General features: G+C 46.6%; 2 protein-coding genes and 1 long non-coding RNA gene across 5 annotated transcripts in view; 2 read left to right on the top strand and 1 right to left on the bottom strand.

The window, feature by feature from the left end:
- Gm41545 lies at positions 1–12248 on the bottom strand. The gene is made up of 3 exons (XR_876668.3): positions 12006–12248; positions 8034–8147; positions 1–2852 (listed from the first exon to the last, which is right to left on the bottom strand). It is a non-coding gene; the product is annotated as a predicted gene, 41545 (long non-coding RNA).
- Positions 4311–6333, top strand: Dcpp3 (demilune cell and parotid protein 3). 2 transcript variants are annotated; one of them, NM_001077633.1, is made up of 4 exons: positions 4350–4379; positions 4469–4549; positions 4853–4955; positions 5938–6333. In NM_001077633.1, the coding sequence occupies exons 2-4, from the start codon at positions 4477–4479 to the stop codon at positions 6272–6274; spliced, it is 513 nt and encodes a 170-aa protein (NP_001071101.1). In that variant the 5' UTR covers positions 4350–4379; positions 4469–4476; the 3' UTR covers positions 6275–6333. The 2 variants fall into 2 exon arrangements, with proteins under 2 accessions (XP_030105796.1, NP_001071101.1); XM_030249936.1 differs by having other exon boundaries at positions 4311–4549.
- Sbp (spermine binding protein) overlaps positions 9443–23221 on the top strand; it is a 23053-nt gene continuing 9274 nt past the window's right edge. The window contains exon 1 of one of the 2 annotated variants that reach the window (NM_001384098.1): positions 9443–9471. The gene's annotated coding sequence lies outside the window, so the exon portion shown is untranslated. Of the gene's footprint in view, positions 9472–12177; positions 12192–23221 lie in introns of those variants that run through there. The other variant, NM_001384097.1, reaches the window with a different exon arrangement.

Consider the following 23221-nt stretch of genomic DNA (forward strand, 5'->3'; position numbering starts at 1 on the left):
GGAGCTGAGAGTTTATGTCTTCATCTGAAGGCTACTAGCAGAATACTGACTCATGGGCAGCTAGGATGAGGATCTGAAAGCCCACACACATAGTGACAAGCCCACTCCAACAGGGCTACACCTCCTAATAGTGTCATCCCTGTACTGAGCATAATGAAACCACCATTGATGTATAAACTGATGATGTCACTCAAGGTGTGGATAAGGGGAAGGAGGGAGAGAGACACAGAGAGAGAGGACAGTCGGAGACATCCAGGAGAGAGAAAAAGAAGCAGACTGAACATGGCCAAGAGAGAAGCAGGTGCAGAGCCCAGAGAGAGGAACATGGAAAGAGGGAGCCCAGGAGGTCAGAGGGAGAGGAGGAGAGGAACACAGAGAGAGATGGGGCAGGGGAGACAGAGAGTCAGAGTGAACTATCCAGAAAGAGCAGGCTTACAAGGAGAAGGAGTAGCTGGGGGAGGGAAACCCTGGAGCTGGATGGAGTTTAGCAGGGGAGGGGATGAGAAGGGCTGGGGGGCCTGCCTGGACTCTGAAATGGGCAACAGATACTTGAGATAGGAGGGAGCCTGGAAGCCTGGGAGCCAGGTGTGCTTTGGTATGCTAATGGGCAACAAGGGTAGCCATTTGCCCTTTCTGACTGTGATATGGGAAAGGACTTCTTTTAGTAGAGGGAGCCAGCTTCACCAGTTCCTGAGGAATGGTGACTTTTATCTAACCACCTCCTACAGGCCAGGCCAGGCCAGGCCAGGCCTTCTAGATGTCTGACTGCCTTCTGCAGTTTTAGGGTCTGCAGTTTCCTTTGGATCTACCTGTGGACGGAACTGCAGTTAAATGTGACTGTGCTCTGAGAAGTCCACATCCACATTCCCAAGGTGCTTTAGTCTTTCTCTGAGCAGCTCTCTGTTCTGAATGAAGACCGACTCTGCTTCATAGGGGCTTCTCCTGAACTTACTTTCTTCACTGAAGCCAAAGATCTGGTTTTATGTGAGTCAAGGTCCCCAAAAGATTAAAGGAACTCTTCAGGTGTGCTTGCCTCTCTCTTTGCTACTCCTGCCAAGGACAAATGTTTGCATAGATTACTTGATGCAACTGAGTGCCTTCAGGGACTTGAAGTCTTGATGGAACCAGGTTTCTCATTCAGATGATAGCATCTGGATCCTAGGCATCTCACTGGTGTGGCCTATTATTTCATCTCTTCAGGAGTATGAGGAAAACCCCACTGTGGTTACAATAACCTTGGAATTATCTGATAGATAGAGACATGTCTGTTTCTTTAAGAGTTAATCCAGTGTGTAAGCTAAAGGCTACTCCTCAGGAAGCCTGGCTCACCTGAAGCTGTATAAAAGAGGTAGGAGGAACATACTGTTCCTTTAGTGAGGTGAATTTTTCCTTCCCAGAACTCCCTCCTCTGGGCAGATGCTCCAGGGCTGTCCAGGAGGCTCTCTGCTGGAGCAGCCTCCCTTTCTGAGTTGTGCCTTTTTTCTCTTCTTTTGAATGGTAACCAGAGCTAAGTACAATTTCCTGGCACTCTGGGGCTTCCTTATGCTTTCTCTAAAGCTCCCTTCCTGGCCATGTGGCCAATCGTCACCATGTGTCTGCTCTCTATGGTGGCTTAACTTTTATGTCTTGATTCACTATCTTGGATGAATAGACATTTGTTCATGTTCCCCAAGGACACGTCTCACACAATACTTAATTCTCTACCTCCCAGGTTTTTGATTACAGATGTGATACTCTGCCCAATTTATATAGTACTGGGTATTGAATCCAGGTGCATGCTGGGAAAGCACTCTGCCAATGGAGCTGCACCCCTAGTCCAGTAATGGACTCTTGAATTTTATTCTTCATCTGGGACTGGCCTTGTCTAGGAACTTTGTATACCTCTCATAGGGGCAAACAAGCAAATGAACAAACATAACCTCTATATCAGGCCTGGGGATGAGGCTCAGTGGTAGAGCACTTGTTGCACACAGTGAGGTCTTTGGTTTAATCCCGAGTACCAACAAATGAAAAGAAAAGAGGAGAAAAGAAAAGGAAAGGAAAAGGAAAGGAAAGGAAAGGAAACGAAAGGAAACGAAAGGAAAGGAAAGGAAAGGAAAGAAAGGCCTCCATGTTGTGGTTTCAGTGATGCTGTTTTCTAGGTCAAGCCTTTATTCATACTTCAATCAAACAGAATTATATATAAAAGATTTTCTTACCAGCTGTTTTAAAGTGTCTTAAATTATGTAAAGAATAGCCTAAAGGCTAGCACTCAGGGATAGATGTCTGAGATGTCTGATTATCCATAGCTGTGTGTCATCCCTCGATTTACTTGGATATCTAAAATAAAAATTCAAGTGTGACTTGAGACAGGCTTTTGGGTTTTTCCTTTTTTTTTTGTTTTTTTGTTTTTTTGTTTTTTTGTTTTTTGGACAGGGTTTATTTATGTAACCCTGACTTTCCAGGAACTCTCTAAGTAGCCCTCTCTATGTGAAAAATCTCTGGGGATTCTCACAGCAACACTGAGGGTAGATACTGTGATTTTCTAGATGTAAAAGATGAAAAGCTCGAAGCACAGCATCGACCCAGTTCACCCATCACATCCCTCATGAAGCTGGGCTTTCCATCAAGTCTGGCTTCCATACCGTATCAGCAGTTGTGACCTTCTACTATTTCCAGAGACCCTGAGGATGCCCTTTCTGACATTGTTCTCTGCCCCATGTGAAGTAATAAATAGCCTTCATCTCCTCCATCATCATCTTCCCCATCCCATCTTCCCAGATCATTCCAATGGGATGCTTTTCAGTCGCCAATGCGAAGTCTTGACAAATACATCTTTGTGTTCCTTTCATGTGTCTTCCTTCAAGAAGGGGCTGAGTAGAACAGATGAGAATAGACAGAAGAAAGTACATCAGACAGAGGGAAGCTACCCAGGACCCAAGCCCAGGAGAATATCATCACCCAGATAAAGACAGGGCTCCTGGGGCTTGAGGAGGGGATAAGGAGATGGCTCAGCTGGTAAAACATTTGACATCAAGCAATAAGGCTCTGGGTGTGATTCCTAGCACCCACATAAAAAGGCTGGGTGCAACAGTGCATGCTTTTAATACTCATGCAGGAAAAGCGGGAGACAGGAGATCCTTGGGGCCTGCTAACAAGCCAGTCCAACTGAATCAGTGAGCTCGAGGTTTAGTGAGAGATGGTCTCAAAAACATAGGCATAAATGTCTGGAGAGGTGGTTGGGCAACTGTGAACACTGACTGCTCTTCCAGAGGTCCTGGGTTGGACTCACAGCACCAACACAACTGTCTATAACTCCAGTTCCAGTAAGGTCCTGGCCAGTCTGGGTCATAATACAAAGATCCGACCAAAGAAGGAGACAGAGAAGGAGGAAGAGGAGGAAGAGGAGGAAAAAGAATATGTGTGATGATCATCAACATGTGCACACACATTCATGTACCCCCAATCCTCATGCACAACACAATGACAAAGAGGAAACAGTCCTTAGATAGCTCAGTAGTAGAGCACTTGCCAAATGTTTTGGTAGTCTGTGTTCAATTCCCAGTAATACACACAGACACACACAGACACACACACACACACACACACACACACAAGTACGCATACACACACATGCACAAAAATGCAGGAACACACCTCACACTGGTCCTAGGTGCTGCCAGATGAGTTGGCCGAGAGATTTTACTCTCTGCCTTTTATGGCTCCTGTTACATCTTGGATGTCTCTATCTCATGACCTCTGAGTCCCTTCCCATCTGTTCTATAGCTAAATCCTGCATAGGAGAGAGACCACCACAGATAGCTGAGTGACAGGTCGAGCAACTACTATCAAAGTGCCTCTTCTTTGTTCTTCAAGCAGGGTAGAAGGAGCAACACTTGTCTCTAGCTCTCTGAGGTTGGTAGGGAGCTCACAGGGGTTCTGTGAAGTGTGCCAGACTAAGGACCTGCCTAGGCCCCTCAATAAGAGGCCCTGGTGCTCTGGAGTGTTTCTGAGACTAGTACCTGTGCCACTCAGAGGGTTGAAATCTGCCAGGCTGAGCTGGGAAAGGGCTCTCAGCAAACCTCTCTAACTTCTAAAGTCAAGTTCTGACCAGGTTCCCGTGAGAGCCCAAAGGTGACAATGGAGATAATGCCTGTCACTGTCAGCAGCCCTGTTGACGTAGGCTATAGTGCCAAGTTGGCAAATACAGAGTGTCCGGGAGCCTCCCCAGATGGCTTTGAGAACTCCCCCAGGAAGAGACCCCCCACCAGCTCCTTCCTGTCTCTCTGGTGGCCTGTGGCTTCTTCCTTCTGGACAGGGGCCCAAGAGGCCCCAGAAGCATATAAGGGGAGGGAAAGAGGTCCAGGAACAAGACACCCAAGGCGAGTCCTCTCAGCCAGGTAAGCTGTGTGCCTCCCAGGGATGGACATGGCAAAATGCAGCTGGTTCCCTGTCCAAGACTTGGGTGGTCTTTGCTCTTTCCCCTCAGACTTTGAGATGTTCCAGCTGGAGGCCATGCTGGCCTTACTGATTCTTGCCTTCTTGGGCACCCCCACCGTTTTGACACAAGGTAAGTCAAGTCTGAAGTCTGCCTCTCTCTCTCTCTCTCTCTCTCTCTCTCTCTCTCTCTCTCTCTCTCTGTCTCTCTGTCTCTCTGTCTCTGTCTATGTCTCTCTCTCTCTCTCTCTCTCTCTCTCTCTCTCTCTCTCTCTCTCTAGTAGCCACCTCGTCTCTCACAACCCATGAGACATGGGGGCTACTCCCAGCCCTTTGCCACAGACTAAATATTGACACGGGACTATTCTTCAAGGTGGGAAGACATCCTCCGTGTGGCTGAGTGGGTTTTCTCCCTTTGGGTTTTTTATCCACACAGATTATCATGGTCCAGAAGTTGGAAAACATTCCTGCACTAGCACACCTGAAGAAAAAAATATAACAAGTATCCGGGTATTTCTTCAGGCTAGATCGATTGTTGGGTAAGTAGGATTGGGGTCATGGCTCGTTCCACTGGGTCCCAGTTCTTCGATGGCTTCATGGGCCCATGTAGATGCTCTGCTTATATTCTACCCATGGAATCCTCACCTGGCTTCCAATGGCTCCTTAAAGTCATTTGATTAACAGAGTCACAGAGCCACCAGCCAAACCTTTGGCTTATCCCTGTCTCTAGCCACCTCTCCTGCACACAGGCCTATCCTGGCAGATTCCATTTGTAAATTCCTACTGTTGCCTCTTGGGTTGATCAAAGAAGGTTGGAGATGATTCTCCTTACTGAAGTCAACCACAAAAGGCCCCTCAGGCCCCAAACTTGATAGCAAAAGTCTGGTCTGTCAGGTTAGAGTCTAAAGAGGCAAGGGTCAGAGTAAGTCTCTAATAAGTTATTAGTGGTAAGATATGTTGGAAGCAGAAATTCCAAAGTCAGTCCTTTGATATAGGGGGAGTGGGGGTGGGTAGCCCTGCTTGAGTCCTGGACTGGATTTCTGCTTTGTACTTAGAGAACACCAGACACACACATAAAAAAACAGGTAGAGTGTATGAACAGGGAAGAGAAAGCTCTGGAACACTATCAAAGATGGGGTGCTGATGAACTTAGCAGTTCGGCTGGTGAAGTCCTCAAGGGGCATGGAAGGCACCTAGTCTGTGACCTGCTGCTTATAAGTGACCTAGGCTGAGGATGTCCCAGCAAGGCCAGGGGCAGCTCCCCATGGCAGTCGAGCTCCTTTTGAAGGTCTCAGTGAGCAGCTTCCTAAGGTCCTCCCTGTTTGTAATGTCTTCTGTGCTCATGAGGGAACTGGTTCCTCTCATACTGAGTAGTGAGCTTTAGATCACAGTGTCTGAGAGTGGCGTTTTCTTTTTCAGTATGTCTTAAGAAGCTAAAAGAGCGGGGAGGGGTACCAAGGAGCCAGGAAGTCAGGTCATGCACTGTCGGGATGAGTATTCAAGACTTTTCCTCTCTCCTAGAATTCAGTTCAACTATGATGACAAGGACGGTCAAGTGTATGGCTCAACTGCCGGGAAGGAAATGGTAGCCAGACTGTCTAAGGAAGAGCACATCACTGGGGTCGAAGGCTCATACTCTCCTTCTGCTTTAACTCAGATAGTCTTTACAACCACCCAGCCGCGCCAGCTAATGGTGGGGTATCACGTGGGTATTTATCAGTACTCTAGCTACCCTGATGATCCCAGCTTTGTGCTCAAGGGAGCTTGTGTCTCTTGGAGGGCAGGTGGCATAAAGAGTATCTTGTTTTTGTGGGGAAGTGAAAACAGTTCATGTGTGAAATATGGCCACTCAGGCTGAAGTGGTCTGTGTCAGGTACTTCCAAACTGAACCCATGAATAAATACAACATCTGCATGAGCTGTGTGTCCAAGTGCAATCCTTGAGTCTGAGAGGCTTCTGTGATCTGAAATGAAGGGTGGGTAGAAATGGATCCGGCAAGGGTTTGGGGCCTGCCTACAAAGACCCTAAGCTACAATCTCTGAGGTGTTAGCTCAGAGACCACCACTGTGCACTGTGCCCTGCACCAGGGCCAAACCCGGCACCTCTGCTGGCCCTGCAATGCTCCAGACTTCTCTGGTGATACAAGGGAGGCCATTAGTCATCTGCCAATAGCTTGTTCTTATCAGGCTTTTCATTGCACTAGGACATGAAAAAAAGGGGTCCCAGATGAGTTACAGAGATGGTTCAGTGGGTAAAATCTTTGTTTGCTGTTCAAGAATAAGAAGCTACCTTTGGGTCCCCAGAACCTGCAAGTCCATAACTGCAGCACAGGGAGAAGAAGCACATGGAGGGGTGGAGACAGACTTACCCTCACGGTTCTCTGGCCAGCTACTCAAGCCAAATCTGCAAGCTCTAGCTTCAGGAAAGAGATCTTGCTTTACAAAATAAGTATTAGAGACCCCCCCAAAGCCACTCAAGGTCAATCTCTGGCCTCCACATGTATGTATACATATATAAGTGTATGACTTCATTAACATGCATGCATGCACGCATGCACACATACAAACATATACAACACACATACACAACACAGACACACAGACACAAAAAGGGACCAGCAGTTCAGCAGATGGACTGTTTGCCAAGAGGGGTCAATGCAGAAGCTCGTGGTGACTGCTGAAGTGCCCGCGTCCCTGGGCATCTGTACAGGCAGATGAGTGACAGCATCTCCAGGGGGTGAGGCAGGTTGAGAGAGCTTCAGAGATTCTTCCCTGAGGCAATGGGATCTGAGCTTAGGTTTCAGAGAGGAGGGAGAAACAGCCAAGTAGATTCAAGGAGAAGGAAGCTTCAGGCCCAGGATCAAATATAACAAAGCAGAGGACAGGCCTCTCTCTATCTGCACCTCTCAGGTTCTCACAGTACCACTTGCAAAATGAAGGCTTGACTGGCTGTGGTGGCACATGCCTTGAATTTCAAGGTTCAGGAAGCAGAGGCAGGAGAATTTCTGTGAGTTCAAGGCCAACCTGCTCTTTAAAGCAAATTCCAGGACTACTACATAGAGAAATCGCCTCCCTCCCAATGAGGAAACTGAGGCACAGAGGACAAAGGTCACACAGAAGTAGCAGCATTGAGGTCCAGCTGGGAAGTGTGAACCCTGATCCCAAACTAAGGCAAAGATTTCACAAGTAGGTTGGAGAGCTCCCAGCATCTATGAAGCCTGGGTTCTATCCCTAATAGCACATAAAACCAGGGGTGACGGTTTGTGTCCATAATCCCACTCTGGAGGTGGAGCCAAGAAGAGCAGAACAGGAAGTTTCAGGACATCCTTTGCTACATACTCAGTTTAAGTATAGTCTGGGCTACATGATATCTGGCTCACACACACACACAACCACACACACACATACATACATATACCAGAAAAGAAAAAACAGTACTAATAAGCACTTCTGATCTGTCCATGACATTACAGAGTAGCACTAATTCCATTTATATTTGTAACATTGAGCATTGAGTCTAGGACAATGCTTTAGCTGCCACTGAGCTATATCTCGATCCTTAGGAAAAAAAACTTTATAATTAAAAAAATAATTTATTGCTATATATGGTATGCACACCTTCAATCTCAGCACTCCAGGCAGACAGGGTCAGGCAGTTCTCCGTGAGCTTGACACAACCAGTGAGATTCAAGTCAGCAAGGGTTAAACTTTTTGGAAAGTGTATGTCAGGAGCTATACAGAAGAAAACAGAAGTTACTGGGGTTGGTTGTGGCTCCCACAGGACCTTAGTGGTCCACCTTACTGGAGTTCCTTGTCCTGGCTTGCTAAAGAAGAAACATTTTCTGTACCCTTTACCTGTCCTCGATGCAGGCATCACCTCCCAGAATCTTCATCACCATCATCATCATCTCCTCTTCCTTCTCTTTCTTTCTCTTCTTCTATAAATTGATTTTACCCCGCCTTTTCAAAAATGATTTATTGATTAATATATTCTATGTATGAAGGCTCTGTCTTCATGTATACCAGAAGAGAGATTTAGATCCCATTACAAATGGTTGTGAGTCACCATATCGTTGCTGGGAATTGAACTTAGGACCTTAACTTATTACTCTTAACTTCTGATCCATGTCTACAGCAAACCCCACCCCCAGCCCCTTGCACATACACATACACCTCCCCCATGACCATCTTTAGCCTGGTCAAGTGTTATAGGCAGGCCTGGTCTGTAATCTTAGCCACTCCAGAGGTAGCAAGTTGTGAGGAGCTACCATCTTGCACAAGCTCTGAATTAAGCTCCAGTGTGGCTCAAGAGAATAAATATATAAATTAAAATGAAATAAATAGACCATCTTCTCAGGTAGCTTCTGCTTTGTGAGGGAAGATGGAGGCCAGGCCAGGAAGATGGGGAACAGGAGGTGCCTGGAAAAGGACCTGGAAACGCAAGGGAGGCAGTAACCCCTCACCCCTTTTCAAGTCTAGCTGTCCCCATCTTTGTAAGGCTGTTCCTGCCATCCTTGGTTGTATCTACACTAATCACCTTTCAAGCCCAGCACTGCTTTGAGGCTGTTGATGCTGACCTCAAAGTTCTCAGGACGTTGGAACTTCTGCCTAGTGAGCCTCTAGGGCCCAATGTGAGGGCAGTTAAAAAAGTTATAGGGAGTCTCAGGTGACAAGAATGATGCAGGCTCCCATAAATGCATAAACTTTATTCAACAAAGGGATTCAGAGCCTTGTCAGCCTTGCCCATATTAGCTCAGGGTCATCTTGTCCCCCTGACCCTGCCAAGTGAGCGCTGCTGGCCACAGGACAGGCTTTGCTCTAGTGTCTAGTCTGCTGCCTAGTTAGTCTTCACCTTCTAAGAAGCAGATCCCCAGTCTGTACCCAATGTCATTGACCATCATCACCTGCTGACCAGGGCCTGCAAGGACTGCAGGGGATGCTAACCAGAGCTCCCCGGAGCTTGCAGCCAGAGCGGGGCACCCAGGGCAGGTGTGGCCAGCAAGTGCCTGCTGCGCCCGTGCGTGGTGCAAGCCATTCTGCAGCAGGAAGAGCACAGGTGCTCAGTAGGGAGCACTGCAGTACCAGGAGCACCAATTTGCACTAAGTGAAGCCATGCCCTGCCCTGGTTCCTAGAGCAAGCCTTTGCCAGCCTGACCTGAGACTGTCTCCTTCCCTCTTCTTCCTTTTTAGGACACACTCCTCAGCCACTTCTTGAAGACATTTTTTTTTCTTTTAAATAAAAGCAGTTTTCTGTCACTAATGCTTGCCCTGAACAAGCTATGTAGCCAAGATAATTGATTGTGAACCTGGATTCTCCCCTCCACCTCTTAAGTGCTGATGTTACAGATATTCTTGACCATCTCACCTCTTTTGATGTGTGTGTGTGTGTGTGTGTGTAAGTGTACAATGTCGTGAATGTGGATGTCACAAAAATAGCTTTAGGGAGTTTTTTCTCTCTCTTTCCACTATGCAGTTCCCAGGGATCAAATCCTTTATTTTTGGCAGCAGATGCCTTCATGTCTTCACATGCTGAATTGTCTGTACCAGTTCATGATGATGATGATGATGATGACACCGATGAGGAGGGAGAAGAAGGAGGATGACAAGGAAGGACATCATGATGATAATGATGATAGTTTGCCTTACACAAGATTGGATCGAGGCAAGCACTCCATTGAACTAAATCACCATTCTCTCTCTTTCTCCCATTTTTTTCTCTCCAACTTGACTGATTCAATCCTCTTTCTCTCTCTCTCTCTCTCTCTCTCTCTCTCTCTCTCTCTCTCTCTCTCTCTCTCTCTCTCTCTCTCTCTCTCCTGAATTGCTCTGACTGACTTCAGAGTAACTCTAATAATCTGTTCTAATCTTCTAATCTTTAGGCTCCTTCTCATTCTCTGGCTCTTTCTGTCATCAGCTGCTTCTAGCTTGTTTTCTCTTCAAACTGTCTCTGTAAAACTCTCCCAGGAAACCTACCTTCTCCCTTTCTCTCTGCAGTGCTTTCTCAAGTAGCTTCCCTTTCCTCTCTCTTCTCATGAAAGTTAAGCATAGCCTATTCTGTCAAATCTTTCTCTGTTCATCACTTTGTCTGCCACTCAATTAGACATCACTTTCAAACATGGGTGCTTCCTGTTACAAACTAACTTTACCTTTATTGTTTAGGGTTAAAGGTGTGTGCAAAGGACTGAGCCACAACACAACTAGTTTTTGTCAGTAAGTAACAACCTCAGGGTTCACAGTGTGATCAAATATTCTGCAACAGAGAACCACTCTTCTAGAGGATTCGGGAGCCATACACAGGTGGCAAGACTTCTTGGCATCTCGGGGAAACATCTGATGTAAAATTGAAGATCACCAAAGGTGGGTCAAGGGGACATTGTGGAACCTTCTTTTCCCACAGGCTTGCTTATATGGCTTAAGAAGGCTCTAGGGCTGCTCTCATCACATGCATGTAACATGTAAAATGCATTGTGGTTCAGACCATGCACCTGTGTAACACTCCAACGTCACTGCTGTTCAGTATTCACCAGATAACACTGCGTAGACATGGGTTCAAGGCAATAGAAAGCCTTCATTAGCCGACCTGTGACTACACTACATCGGGTGTTCGAGATCCCAGTGTAGCCCTGAGCCTTTCTCAGGATGAGCTTTTAAGCATAGAAACCATGTTTTGGGTTGACACACTTCAGTTAATTAGCAGATTTGGACAAGAGCCATTTCAATTGGTTATATCTGAATAGAGCACACCATAATTTAATGGCAGTAGCAAAAATCATTATTTTTCAAGATAGGGTAAGAACGAAAATTTTAAGTAACTTTGACAGGTTGTGTAAGTAGAGAAAAACACATTTTGCATTAGCAGAGAAATATTTGGCCTTGTATTAGTAGAGAAACACTTGACTTAGAGTTGGTGTGGATCAGAATAAGAGAGCTGGCAGCAGTGGCATAAGGTCATGGTGACAGAAAGTGAGTTTGTCCAGGCGGGTTCAGGCCTGAGACAGGAACTGAACAAGCAAGCCAGGCAAGCCGTGGGAATGGATGGACTGTGGAGCTAGAGACAGGCGCATGCGCGAGCGCTTGGGCGGGAAGCGTGTGGAACGAATGCAGCAGCTTGCAGCCTGAAGAGAACAGATCACTAGGAGCCGCAATAATGGCGTGCACCCCCAGGGAGCGTGGGGCTACAGAGCTGCTGAGTGGCTGAGGCAGCGGCGGCCTCAGCGGCGGCGACAGTGTCAAGCGGTGGGGGTGGTTCTGTGGCGCTCACGGCTGGGACACAGGCAAGTAGGGCAGAGCTTCCTCCTAGTAACCAGAAGCCCTGGACCAGTGTCTCTGGCTGCGGGCCGGCGCTGCCCCGCCCCGCGGTGGGCAGGGCTAGAGCACTGGAAGTAGAAGTGTTCTGTGTCCCAGCAATGCGCACACTATTCTTGCGGCAGCAGCGGGGCTAGCTGCTCACTTCCTGAGTCCCGGGGGGAAGGGTTTGGGGGGGGGGGGCGGGAGACAGAGACAGAGAGAGTGAGAGACAGAGACAGACAGAGAGGCAGAGAGAGACACAGAGAGAGACAGATAGACAGAGACAGAGAGAGGCTTACTCACGGGCATTTGCGAGCGTGAACAAGCACAGGCAGATAGTCGAGCCTGTGGGAAAAATGGCTTCTCAGTGAACAAGAGTCCACAAGGGACAGGGCGAAAGCTGTTTTTCTTGTGCCTGTGGGCAGGCAGCCAAGTAGGAGCGGTGATGGGCTGAACGCAGGAGCCCGGTGCACAAGAGAGAGAGCACACGTGTAGGGGCAGCAGATGGCACACTCGTGGAAAAGCAAGTCTCACAGAGTCCCTGGAGGACACAGGGGCGGGATCAGACCCGACATACCAGTGGCTGCAGCGATGGGGCGGGCAGGAGTGAGCAAATGAGGGAGGGAGGAGTGGGAAGCATAGCTAGCTAGCAGTGAGCTTTTTGCTTACTGTGAATTAGACCAAGACATTCCAGAAAGTAGGGACAATGAGGCCAAGACAGACCATGGGTGAGAGAATAGTCATTAACTGCCTGGGCCAGTGTCCTGGGGGACATTATCAATAACCAGAGATTTCTAGCATCGGCCAGACCACCAGGTTATCACCTGATAGGCTGGGAGCTAAGCTCTGGACCAGTGCCCTTGAGCTACAGAATACAGTTTATCCAGGCTCGGTCTGGGATTCTCAGCAGTGAGAAAGAAACTGTCTCAAAAGGAAAAAGGAAAATCTCACCCAGGGGAAAACGTCCTAGAACAAAAGTCGGTGAGAAGACTGAACGTCTCCATTCTCAAGGGTAACACCGGTAGCTCCGAGCTCAAGGACTCTACCCTGGGACCATGGGGATGTTTACACTAACCAGTCGGGAAAGGCTTTACCAGTTCTCTGAAGTTTAGGCTAGTGAGCATTGAATCTCCATATGATAGTCTACTGCCCTCTTAACTCCCCTCCCCATGCCCTGAATAAACTCTATTCTATACTATACCATTGTGTGGCTGGTCCCTCAGGAGGAAGGGATGCCTTGGATTTGGGTCCGCTGAGACACCCCCTTCCCCCACACCTCACCACACCTCCATAGAACATATCCCCCCTCCCTTTATCTTTTTTATAAACACATCAGGCCACATTCCTCAAAGGTCTTAATTTACAACATGTTTTAAAGATTATTCAAACCTTAAAATTTAAGTAGTGTTTAAAAGTTAAGTAAAACTAGATGACTTGGTCTGTTTATTTGTTTTTTTTAATCTTAAATAATTTTTTAATGGTAAATGTAAGGTGGTTGTACTTGCTAATTTTACATGAACATGACACAGGCTAGAGTCATTTTTGAAGCCAGAACTTCAGTTGAGAAAAAGTCTCTAGATAATTAGCCTGTAGGCAAGCCCATGGTACATTTTCTTAACCATTGGTGTGCAAGGGCCCAGCTCTTTGTGGGAGGGGCTGTCCCTGAGCTGGTGGTCCTGGGTTCGATAAGAAAGTAGGCTGAGTAAGCCATGAAGAGGAAGCCAGTAGGCAACACCCTCTGAAAGGACTCAAGCAGGCAGGAGCATGGCAAACACAGCTCTGGCAGGCTTTCTCTTCTTCTCCCTTCTCTCTTCCTTGTTAAGAACCATTGGATAACATTTCTAAAGCTAGCTGCCAAAGTCTATTCCCTTATTTGCCCACTTCCCTCTCCTGAGGCCAACCACCCAGGTCCAGCTATCAAAGCATTGAAGTCCAGCAATCAAAGGCCCCCTTTGGCTCACCTAATTAACATGCCCAGTTAAAATTAAACACCTCATCCTAACACAAGGGGTTCTCTCTTGTTCCTTCCCCTTCTCCCTCATCCTGTCTCCTGTCTTTGCCTCTTATTCCCTGTCCTCTGTCCCTCTGGGGCAAATCTCCTTTGTTCTGAGAACTTGGTCTTGGGGTGTCCTGTGCTGACTCTGAACATGGTCTTGGGGTGTCCTGAGAACTTGGTCTTGGGGTGTCCCATGCTGACTCTGCTCCCCCCCCCCCATGGCCTCTGCTTTAATTCCTGCCTCGAGGTTACTCCCCTGAGTCCTTTGATACTGGACCATGAACTGAGCATTGTGGGACGGGATAAACCCTTTCCTTTCCAATCTGCTTTTGGTCACAGCAATAGAAACCCCAATTAAGAGTGGTTTTATGAGATGGACTGTTTAGACTTAGGGTTCAAAGAGGAATGCTAATAGGATAAAACTCAGGGTTACAAACATCCTGTCCCTGAGTAAACATAGCTTATTTGTTGTTTTAGACATTCTGTTTGAGAAGATTTTAGGAAAACATACATTGTCTCTATGGGCAGTTGTGATATTTATTCAAGTCTCTGGAGTCTCAGCAGGGAAAGTTGACTTTTGACGACCTGTGCAGATCCTGTCTGCTGGAATCTGAAAGAACAGGGCAGGCTGCTGTCTGATGCTGTAGACAGTCCTCAGTTTCAGCAAACTTTTATCCTTCCAATTTTGGTATATGTGCTGCACTTTTATATACGAGTGTAGCAAAGAAAGTAATGATTCAAGAACAGCTGTTTGAGTTTAGAAAAATGTGACCATTAAAAACATGTAAATAAATCTGAGTAAGCACATACTAAACGTTTACAGAGCAGAACTTCTCCAGAACGGAGCAATCTAAACACAATTGGGTGCCGCGTACTATAAATTATATCTGGGAAAGCACGAAAGCAAGGCAGAAGGCCATATCCAGATTCAGGGTGCACTGGCTGTTGGCATTTAGTCTAGGCTCTACCCCACAATTACTTGGCAACAGCCAGGTGTGCCTGACTCACTATAAAAGGGGATGCTCACGCCCTCCTCTCTCTCTCTTGTTCTTGTTCTATCATCTTGCCCCTTACCCCCTTTCGCTCCATATGCTCATGGCCAGCCTCTTCTCTCTCTCTCTCTCTCTCTCTCTCTCTCTCTCTCTCTCTCTCTCTCTCTCTGCCTTTCTCTGCCTCTACTCCCTCAGCTCCCCTCTCCATACTCTGAATAAACTCTATTCTATACTATACTGTCGTGTGTGACTGGCCCTCAGGGGGAAGGGATGCCTCAGCATGGGCCCGCAGAGGCACGCCCTTGCCCCACACCTGACTGCACATCCACCAGACATACTCACTCTCTCCTTTTCTTTTTATAAAACACAACACTGTCCAGATTGGGTTCTGTAGATATGTTCTGGCATCCAACAAGAATAAACGTGTCTTATAAATTGAATGTAATGTTTGTCACAGGAGGTACCAAATCACATGCAAGAACAATCCAGGGAATGAAATGTACCTGAGATAAAAGGCTAGGCTAGTCAAGCACTTGCTATGTAGCTCAGGCTGGCCTTGGACTTTAACCCTCAAGTTAGTTTTTAATTATTATCTTATGTGTTTGGGTGTTTTTTTATGCATGGAAGTCTGTGTGTCGCAAGTGCACCCGGTGTCGATGGCCTTGACTTGTGGGTATTCATACTCAGGGTATGAAGAGCTGAGGTGACAAATGTGTGCCCCCACATTTGGCTTTTTAACAACTTTAGTCAGCAAGGTTGTCCCGGAGGGAAGCTTCTGTGTTCCTGGAGTTTTTTAGGATAAAAGCCTGGTCTTGCACCCTTCCCCAGTATGCCGAACAGAGAAGTGATAGCAAGAACAGAAACGGGACATTTAGTCTCTGTCACTACACCGGCCAGACAGAGGTCCAGTGCTGACACCAGGACGTGTCCTACTCTTACCCCACAGTGTGTGAAACAATGGTTCTCAGGCCATTCTTTACCCCGAGAGACCCTGCTTAAGGGCAGATTAAGGTTTTTTAAAGAATTTCATGCCTGTATACAATGTATTTGGGGATTATCCATCCCTACTACCTCTCTCCAATTCCCAGGACCGTCAACCTGTCTCCCTCCCGATGACGTCATGTCCTTTATTTAAAAAATTATGCTCTCATCAATTACATCCCAATCTCAGCTTCCCTCCCTCTTTTCCTGCCAGCACCCCTCCCCCACTCCATCTCTGTTTCCCTACAGAAAAGGGCAGGCCTCCCAGGGATATCAACCGAACTTGGCATATCCAGTTGCAATAAACTAGGCATTACTTTCATTGGCCTTCATATTAAGGCTGGGCGAGGCACCACAGTAGGGGGACAAGGGTCCCAAAAGCAGTCAAAGGCATCAGAGAAAGCCTTCAATGTGGGTTCATGTTCTGCTTCTCCTCTTGGGGTGTCAGGGCGCCAGTACACCAGCTCAGAGAGGACAGGGTGGAATAGTTCCAGAACGGGTGGGTCTGTAGTCCCTCTTTTCTCTTCAGGGCATCAGATGCTACTGTCTGCCCAGCCAGGAGGGGATGAAGCAGAGTCCAGGAGGAGCAGGATCCCAGTGGGGAGCAAGTGGGGAAGGGGGAGGGGAGAAGAGGCCTTCTCCCAGGGTCTCAGTGTCAGGACCCTTTTACATGAAGACCTTCTCCGATGATCTTTAATCAAGCAGAGCTCTGAGATGACCCTAGCTTTTTTGCATTTCTTTATTGGAGGTGGGTTTGAACACACACACACTTTATTAATGATGAACCAAGGATTTTATAGTTTTGGGGGAAGGAGGTGAGACTATCCAGGGCGGGAAAGATCTTTGGCTAAAGGATAAGGCTCTGAGCTGCCTCATTAGCATGAAGAGGCATTCCAGGTGCTGGGTATGTGACTGACTGCTTGTGACTACCTAGTTGGAGGACTTGTTCTGAGGCAGGCACAGAAACAGGGAAGGGACTAGTTCTGCTCCTGTCAGTCTCAAGTTTGAACTTGCTCAACATCACCAGTTCTGTGCCAGTTTCTTTGGTGGCAAGGTCCACGTGCCCTATGCCTAATCCTTCTGTTAGGATCCCACAAAAGCACCAAGCTGTAAAACTACAATATATATGTCGAGGGCCTAGGTTAGACCTATGCAGGCTCCCGAGTGTCCATTCAGTCTCAGTGAGCCCCTACGAGGCGAGGTTTGTTGAATCTGTGGGTGTGCTTGACCCTTCTGCCTCCTAAATCCCTCCTCCCCTCTTCTACCGGATTCCCTGAGTTCCACCTAAAGTTTGGCTGTGGGTCTTTGCATCTGTTTCCATCAGTTGCTAGATGGAGCCTCTCATGATGATTACAGAGTTATAGTACAGAGCATTGGCTAAAAACAAAGAGGTTGATCAATGGCATTGAGTTAAAGACCCAGACATAAGTCCACATATCTATGGACACCTGGTTTTTGATACAGAAGCCAGAATTATACAGTGGAAAAAGGAAAGCATCTTCGACAGATGGTGCTGCTCACACTGGACGGCTGCACGCAGATAGCTCCACCTCTATCATCCTGCACAAGACTCAACTCAACATAAACCAGATACACTGAACCTGATAGGAGAGAAAGTGGGGGACAGCTTTGAATGCATCAGCACAGGAGACCACTTCCTGAACAGAACACCAATAATGCAGGCACTAAGGTTGACAGTTAGTAAATGGAACCTCATGAAACTGAAAAGCTTCTGCAAGGCAAAAGACACTGTCAATAGGACAATACAGCAGTCTACAGATTGGGGAAAAGTCTTCACCAACTCGACATCTGCTAGAGAGTTAATTTCCAAAACATATTTCCAAAGAACATATTTCTAAGAACTCATCAACAAACCAAATAATTTATTTTAAAAGCAGGGTACAGAGCTCAACAGACAATTCTCAACAGAGGAATCTCAAATGGCCTGAAAGCACTTGAGAAAATGTTCGCCATTTTTTTTAAAGACAAGGTTTCTCTGTGTAACCCTGGCTTTCCTGAAACTAGCTCTGTAGACCAGGCTGGCCTCCAATGCAGAGATCCTCCTGCCTCTGTCTCCTGAGTGCTGGGATTAAATGCAGACACCACCCCTGCCCAGATTTAAGAAAGGTTTTCTTTAAAAAGAAAATCAGGCTGGGTGGTGGTGGCACAGACTTTTAATCCCAGCACTTGGGAGGCAGAAGCAGTCAGATCTTTGTGAGTTCAAGGCCAGCCTGGTCTACAGAGTGAGTTCCAGGACAGCCAAGGCTACACAGTGAAACCCTATCTGGAAAAACCAAAAGTAGAAGAAAAAAAGAAAAAAAAAAAGAAAGGAAATCACTGTTATGATTAGTAGTAGACCCCTGCCTCCAACTAGTACACATAGGTGTGAGGTCACACAATGAGGCATGAGCAACCTCCAAAGGCCACACTCCGAAAGAAAATGGACACTCCCTCCCTCCCTCCCTCAACCATCACCAACTAGCAATAGCTCTTCAGCTAGGGCTGGGGTCTGGAAGCCCCTCCCCCATCCTTGCTGGACTGTGGTCTGGCTTGATCTTGTGCAGGAAACCACAGCTGCTGCAGATAAATTGTGTGCCAGTCCTATCCTGTTTACAATACAGCGCTTTGCAGTGTTCCTGCCCGTCCTCCAGCTCATATGTTCTTCCAGACCCCTCTTCTGTGATGGTCCCTGAGCCGTGGGGACAAGGTTGCCATAGGTGTCCTATCTATGGCTGAGCTCTCACGGTCCCTAATTCTGAGCCATTTTGACCAGTATTTTGCTCATTGTAAAGTGAAACTCCTCAGAGCAAGGTTGAGAGTCACCTAAATTTGTGGGTATAAATATAAATATTAAGTAGGTAGTTAGTCGGACGGTGATGGTGCACACTTTTCATCTCAGCACTTAAGATTGGCCTGGTCTACATAGTGAGTTCTAATACAGTCAGGATTTCATAGCGAGACCTTGTCAAAATATAAAATAAAATAAAGTAAAATAAAATAAAATAAGAAGTAGTGTCATTTAACAAAATACCATTAAGTTTCCCCAATGGACTATGGTCTCTTTAGTCATGGGACTCTAACCAGGTTTATACCAGATATGAAATTCCTTCAGTAGAACAGACTTCAAATCTAATTAGAAAATGACTGGCTACCCCAATAATCATAATGGCACTAGTGAGCCCAACTTGCCTCTCAAGTTGGTATTAGTTTTAGTGAAGAGACAATGCAACCATGGCAACTTTCAAAAGAAAGCATTTTGTTCGGGCTTGCTTAAAGTTTCAGATTCGGATAACGGTGCTCTCCACCATTACCACCAATGGTGGGGAGCATGGTGGTGCACAAACAGAGGTGATGAAGCAGTATCTGAGAGTTCTATGTCTGGATCCACAGGCAGCAAAGACAGAGCTACTGGGCCTAGCTTGGGCTTTTGAAACACGAAAGCCCACTCCCAATGAATACTTCCTTCAACAAGGCCACACCTCCTAACCCTTCTCAAGTAGTACTCCTGATGCTTAAGCATTCAAATGTATGAGCTTATGGGGCCTTTCTTATTCAAGCCACCTCAGTACTGCAGCATCCAGTGCTGGTTAGGACTGCTGATGTCTTTGTTTTCATTGAAGCACACATAGCACCATCGAGAACTATGAAAGGTAGCCAGCAGATGGTTACCAGGCTAATTTGTAGTTGTAACAAATAGCTTTTGACACCATTTTGAGGATAAAATTGGCTCTAAACCCAGAAGGACACCTTGTAGCATCATCTGGCACAACTCATGTAACATAGACATACAAGTGACTTATCCATGGAAGGAGAAAGATGCCACCCATCCATTTATTGAGGTAAATTAGGATGGTAGAAGTACATGAGTTCTACGTAAGTTGACCCTAAACACTAACACTAACCCTAACCCTAACCCTAACCATAATGCTAATCCTAACCTTAAACCCTAAACCCTAATTATATCAGGAAAGCCAGGCTCACAAATTTATCAGACACACCAGACCAAGGAAAGGATACAACTCCCTCGAATGAAGAGATGGGTGTCTAACACTGCAATGAGAATATTCCCACCAACCTGTCTTCTAACCACCTGATGTGCACACCTGAGACAGAAGCAGAGAACTGACTGGCCCAGGGCTTGCTGTCTGTGTGGCCCTCCCAGCTCCCATCTGCTCGTTCGTCTCTATGAACCTGTTGTCATTTGTTCACATGAATCATGTCCTGCTGCTTACTCTTGTATCCTCCATGGTCTTTCACCTCATCTCTGCAGCTCTGCTCAAGTGATCAGGCAGCAGCCTGGGTCCTCAGCAGCATTTCTCTAACTACACCCTCTTACTTCTGCAGAGACTCTCTTTGCTTCCCTAACACTTTGCTTGCCTTTCAGACCTCTGAAACATCTAGAACTCTGTTGTAATCTTTTGATCCTTTGAAGCAATTTAATAATGTGTGTGTGTATATATTTTTCCATATAAATATATATGGATTATCTATTGTATATAACAGGTATATTGTGTATCTATTCTATATCTACATATAATATATTACATATAATAAATATATCTATATAATCTCTCTATCTCTCTATCTATCTATTTATCTATCTATCTATCTATCTATCTATCTAGAGAATAGAGATTTACTGTGTGGTATATAATAATTTATAGTCTAAGAGGTAATTTTATAATTAAAATTGGAATGAAAAAGCCTGTATTGACTTGCACAGAACTATCAGGGTTGGAACTACCTGGGAAATTGCTGCCAATGAAGCCACTGTACCTTGTGAAGTTTTTGTTATTCAATAAATTCTGACAATGTGGAAACACAAACATATTTACGTTTATGACCTAGCATACTTATGACATCAGTGGCCCCATTTCCACCTTCAGGGCATTGCCATGAGTTTTAGATCTAAATAGAGAAAGAATGGAGAACTGGTTGAATGTGCTTGCTGTGCAACCATGAGGACATGAGTTCAGATCCCAGCACCCACATAACACGCTGGCATGGTCACAGGTACCTGTAACCCTTGTGTTGTGTGTGGGGGTTCGGGGGAAGGGCAGACATAGGAAAATCACTGGGGCTTGTTGGATGCCAACTTAGCTGGATAAACTGAGCTCCAGGTTTGAGAACAGGCTCTGCCTCAAAGGAATAAGGAAGACTGTGGTAGACAACGTATGATGCTTTTGCCTGGCCTCTGTAGGCACACACACACATGCACAGAGCACATACACAAATGCCCCCAGCTACCCACACATACTAACACACACAGGACCACACACACACACTAACACACACAGGAACTGAGGTGTCTTGGTGCTTAAGGTTTCCACTGCTGTGAAGAGACACCATGACCAATGCAAGTCTTCTAAAGGCAAACATGGGCTGCTTACAGGTTCAGAGGTTCTGTTCATTACCATCATAGTGGAAACATGGCATCGTGCAGGCAGACTTGGTGATGGGGGAGCCAAGAGTTCTACATCCCTGCTTGGAAGGCATCTACAAAGAGACTATGTCTTGGAGGGGGCAGATCTTAAGCATTAGGAGCCCTCAAAGACCACCCCACAATGATGCCCGTCCTCACACACACACACTAACACACACAGGAACTGAGGTGTCTTGGTGCTTAAGGTTTCCACTGCTGTGAAGAGACACCATGACCAATGCAAGTCTTCTAAAGGCAAACATGGGCTGCTTACAGGTTCAGAGGTTCAGTTCATTACCATCATAGTGGAAACATGGCATCGTGCAGGCAGACTTGGTGATGGGGAGCCAAGAGTTCTACATCCCTGCTTGGAAGGCATCTACAAAGAGACTATGTCTTGGAGGGGGCAGATCTTAAGCATTAGGAGCCCTCAAAGACCACCCCACAATGATGCCCATCCTCCAAGACGGCCACACCTCCTAGTAGTAGCACTTTCTATGGGCCAAGCATATTCAAATAACCACACGAGGCAGGCATAATTAAGTCCTCCTTGTCCAGTATTGGTCAGCAGTATCCTGCAAAGTACTGGGAAATTTTTCTTGTTGCTTTAAGGAAAAAACTAGTTCCTTGGGGAAATTTTGCTACAGGGTGCGACCTCATCAACATGAATCCTTATTGGGAACAGTCTGTCCTGTGACATTTCTGGTAACACTGGAATCCAAATTTAGGACCAGAGCACTCCAGGTGCTTTGCAGGGGAATGGAACACCATGAAAACTAAGAAGAGGCCCACTTACCCTTGCGCCTGTATCCTTGGAGGAAGCCATGTACCATTTGCATTTAGAGACAAGCTCACTGAGTGTCCTGGGCCGATGTAAAGAAGTCAACAGGCAATGAGAAGCAAAGGCAGCAGAGAAGCAGAGAAGCCAGGCTCTCATCTTGCTGTTAGTTATTTTGTACACAGAAGTGAAGAGGCAATGTTTTTTAGTAAAGCAACTTCTAAGTGCCTGTTTCAATAGGACAAGGGTGCAGACATCTGGCTACATAGCCATTGGATGCAGAGATATGCCACATATCCCAGACCCAGAGCCACCATGGCTCCTAAACTCTCGCCCCTGGCCCTGGCACAAGTTGCCTTCCTTGTCTGCCACATTAACCTTGGGGGTTATGGACTTTATGAGCAGCAATTCCCATCTTCTGAGCCATCTACAAATACCATCTGAGGAGGGACACAGAAAAAGAAGAGACATAGGGGGTCATAGTCATGCATAGTCAGCATTAGGTTGTAACCACTCTGGAGTGGTTTTGGCTGTGTCAGCCTTTCCCTGTAATCATTGGTGGCAGAGGAGGAAGGTAAGTGAAGAATTGTGTGTTGGATGGTGAAGTCCAGTGTTATGCCTTCTGCTGGGGAGATAGTGATGGGCCCAAGGAACTCACATAAAAGAGACATCACAAGCCAGGTGGTGGTGGCTCACACCATTAATCCCAGCACTCAGGAGGTGGAGGCAGGTGGATCTCTGAATTCAAGGCCAGCCTGGTCTATAGAGCAAATTCTGGGACAGCCTCAGTTACTCAGAGAAAATCTCAGTCCCCCCCTTCCCATCTCAATAAAGAGAGACTTGCAAGCACATACAGATGTGTAGAGATGTAACTGGGATGTAACTGGAATCTTCGGTCCTTGTTATCCTCAGAAGAATCCAGAGAAGACACACAGACCACAATGGAGAAGATAGCTAGAGTTTATTACAGAATAAAGAGAAAGATAGAAGAGTGGACAGTGCCCAAAAGGATTGCTGTCCTGGTCAGGCTCTGTACTATTTCTGTAATCTCTAAAGCAAGCAGCCTTTCCCAAGGGTTGTTTTCTGTGCAGATGGCTGGCAGGCCTGTTTGGTGTGGTTGCATTCGAAGGGGTGATGGTATATCTCCAGCTGTCAGACTACTGAAACAATTGAATCCCAAAGTTAGCAGCCCCCTATGATGGGAACAGCAGGCCCATTCTCATGCAGTGCATTCCAGGGGGCCATGAAGATTCAGACTATGTTGGGTGGCTCCTACTGGCACCCCAGGAATCCTCGGGTGGGAGAACAGACAGGCTGAAACCCTGGTGCTGGCCAGAGGAAGAACTTACC

The sequence above is a fragment of the Mus musculus genome, chromosome 17 (genome assembly GCF_000001635.26).
Source record: "Mus musculus strain C57BL/6J chromosome 17, GRCm38.p6 C57BL/6J".
Classification (NCBI taxonomy): Eukaryota; Metazoa; Chordata; class Mammalia; order Rodentia; family Muridae; genus Mus; species Mus musculus.

What these genes read in the sequence shown, in the direction of transcription:
- Dcpp3 (XM_030249936.1), top strand. Translation starts at nt 4,402, where the DNA reads ATGGACATGGCAAAATGCAGCTGGTTCCCTGTCCAAGACTTGGGTGGT. An exon ending in CCCCACCGTTTTGACACAAG is followed by an intron (nt 4,550 to 4,852) that starts GTAAGTCAAGTC and finishes TTATCCACACAG; the next exon opens with ATTATCATGGTCCAGAAGTT. An exon ending in CAGGCTAGATCGATTGTTGG is followed by an intron (nt 4,956 to 5,937) that starts GTAAGTAGGATT and finishes CCTCTCTCCTAG; the next exon opens with AATTCAGTTCAACTATGATG.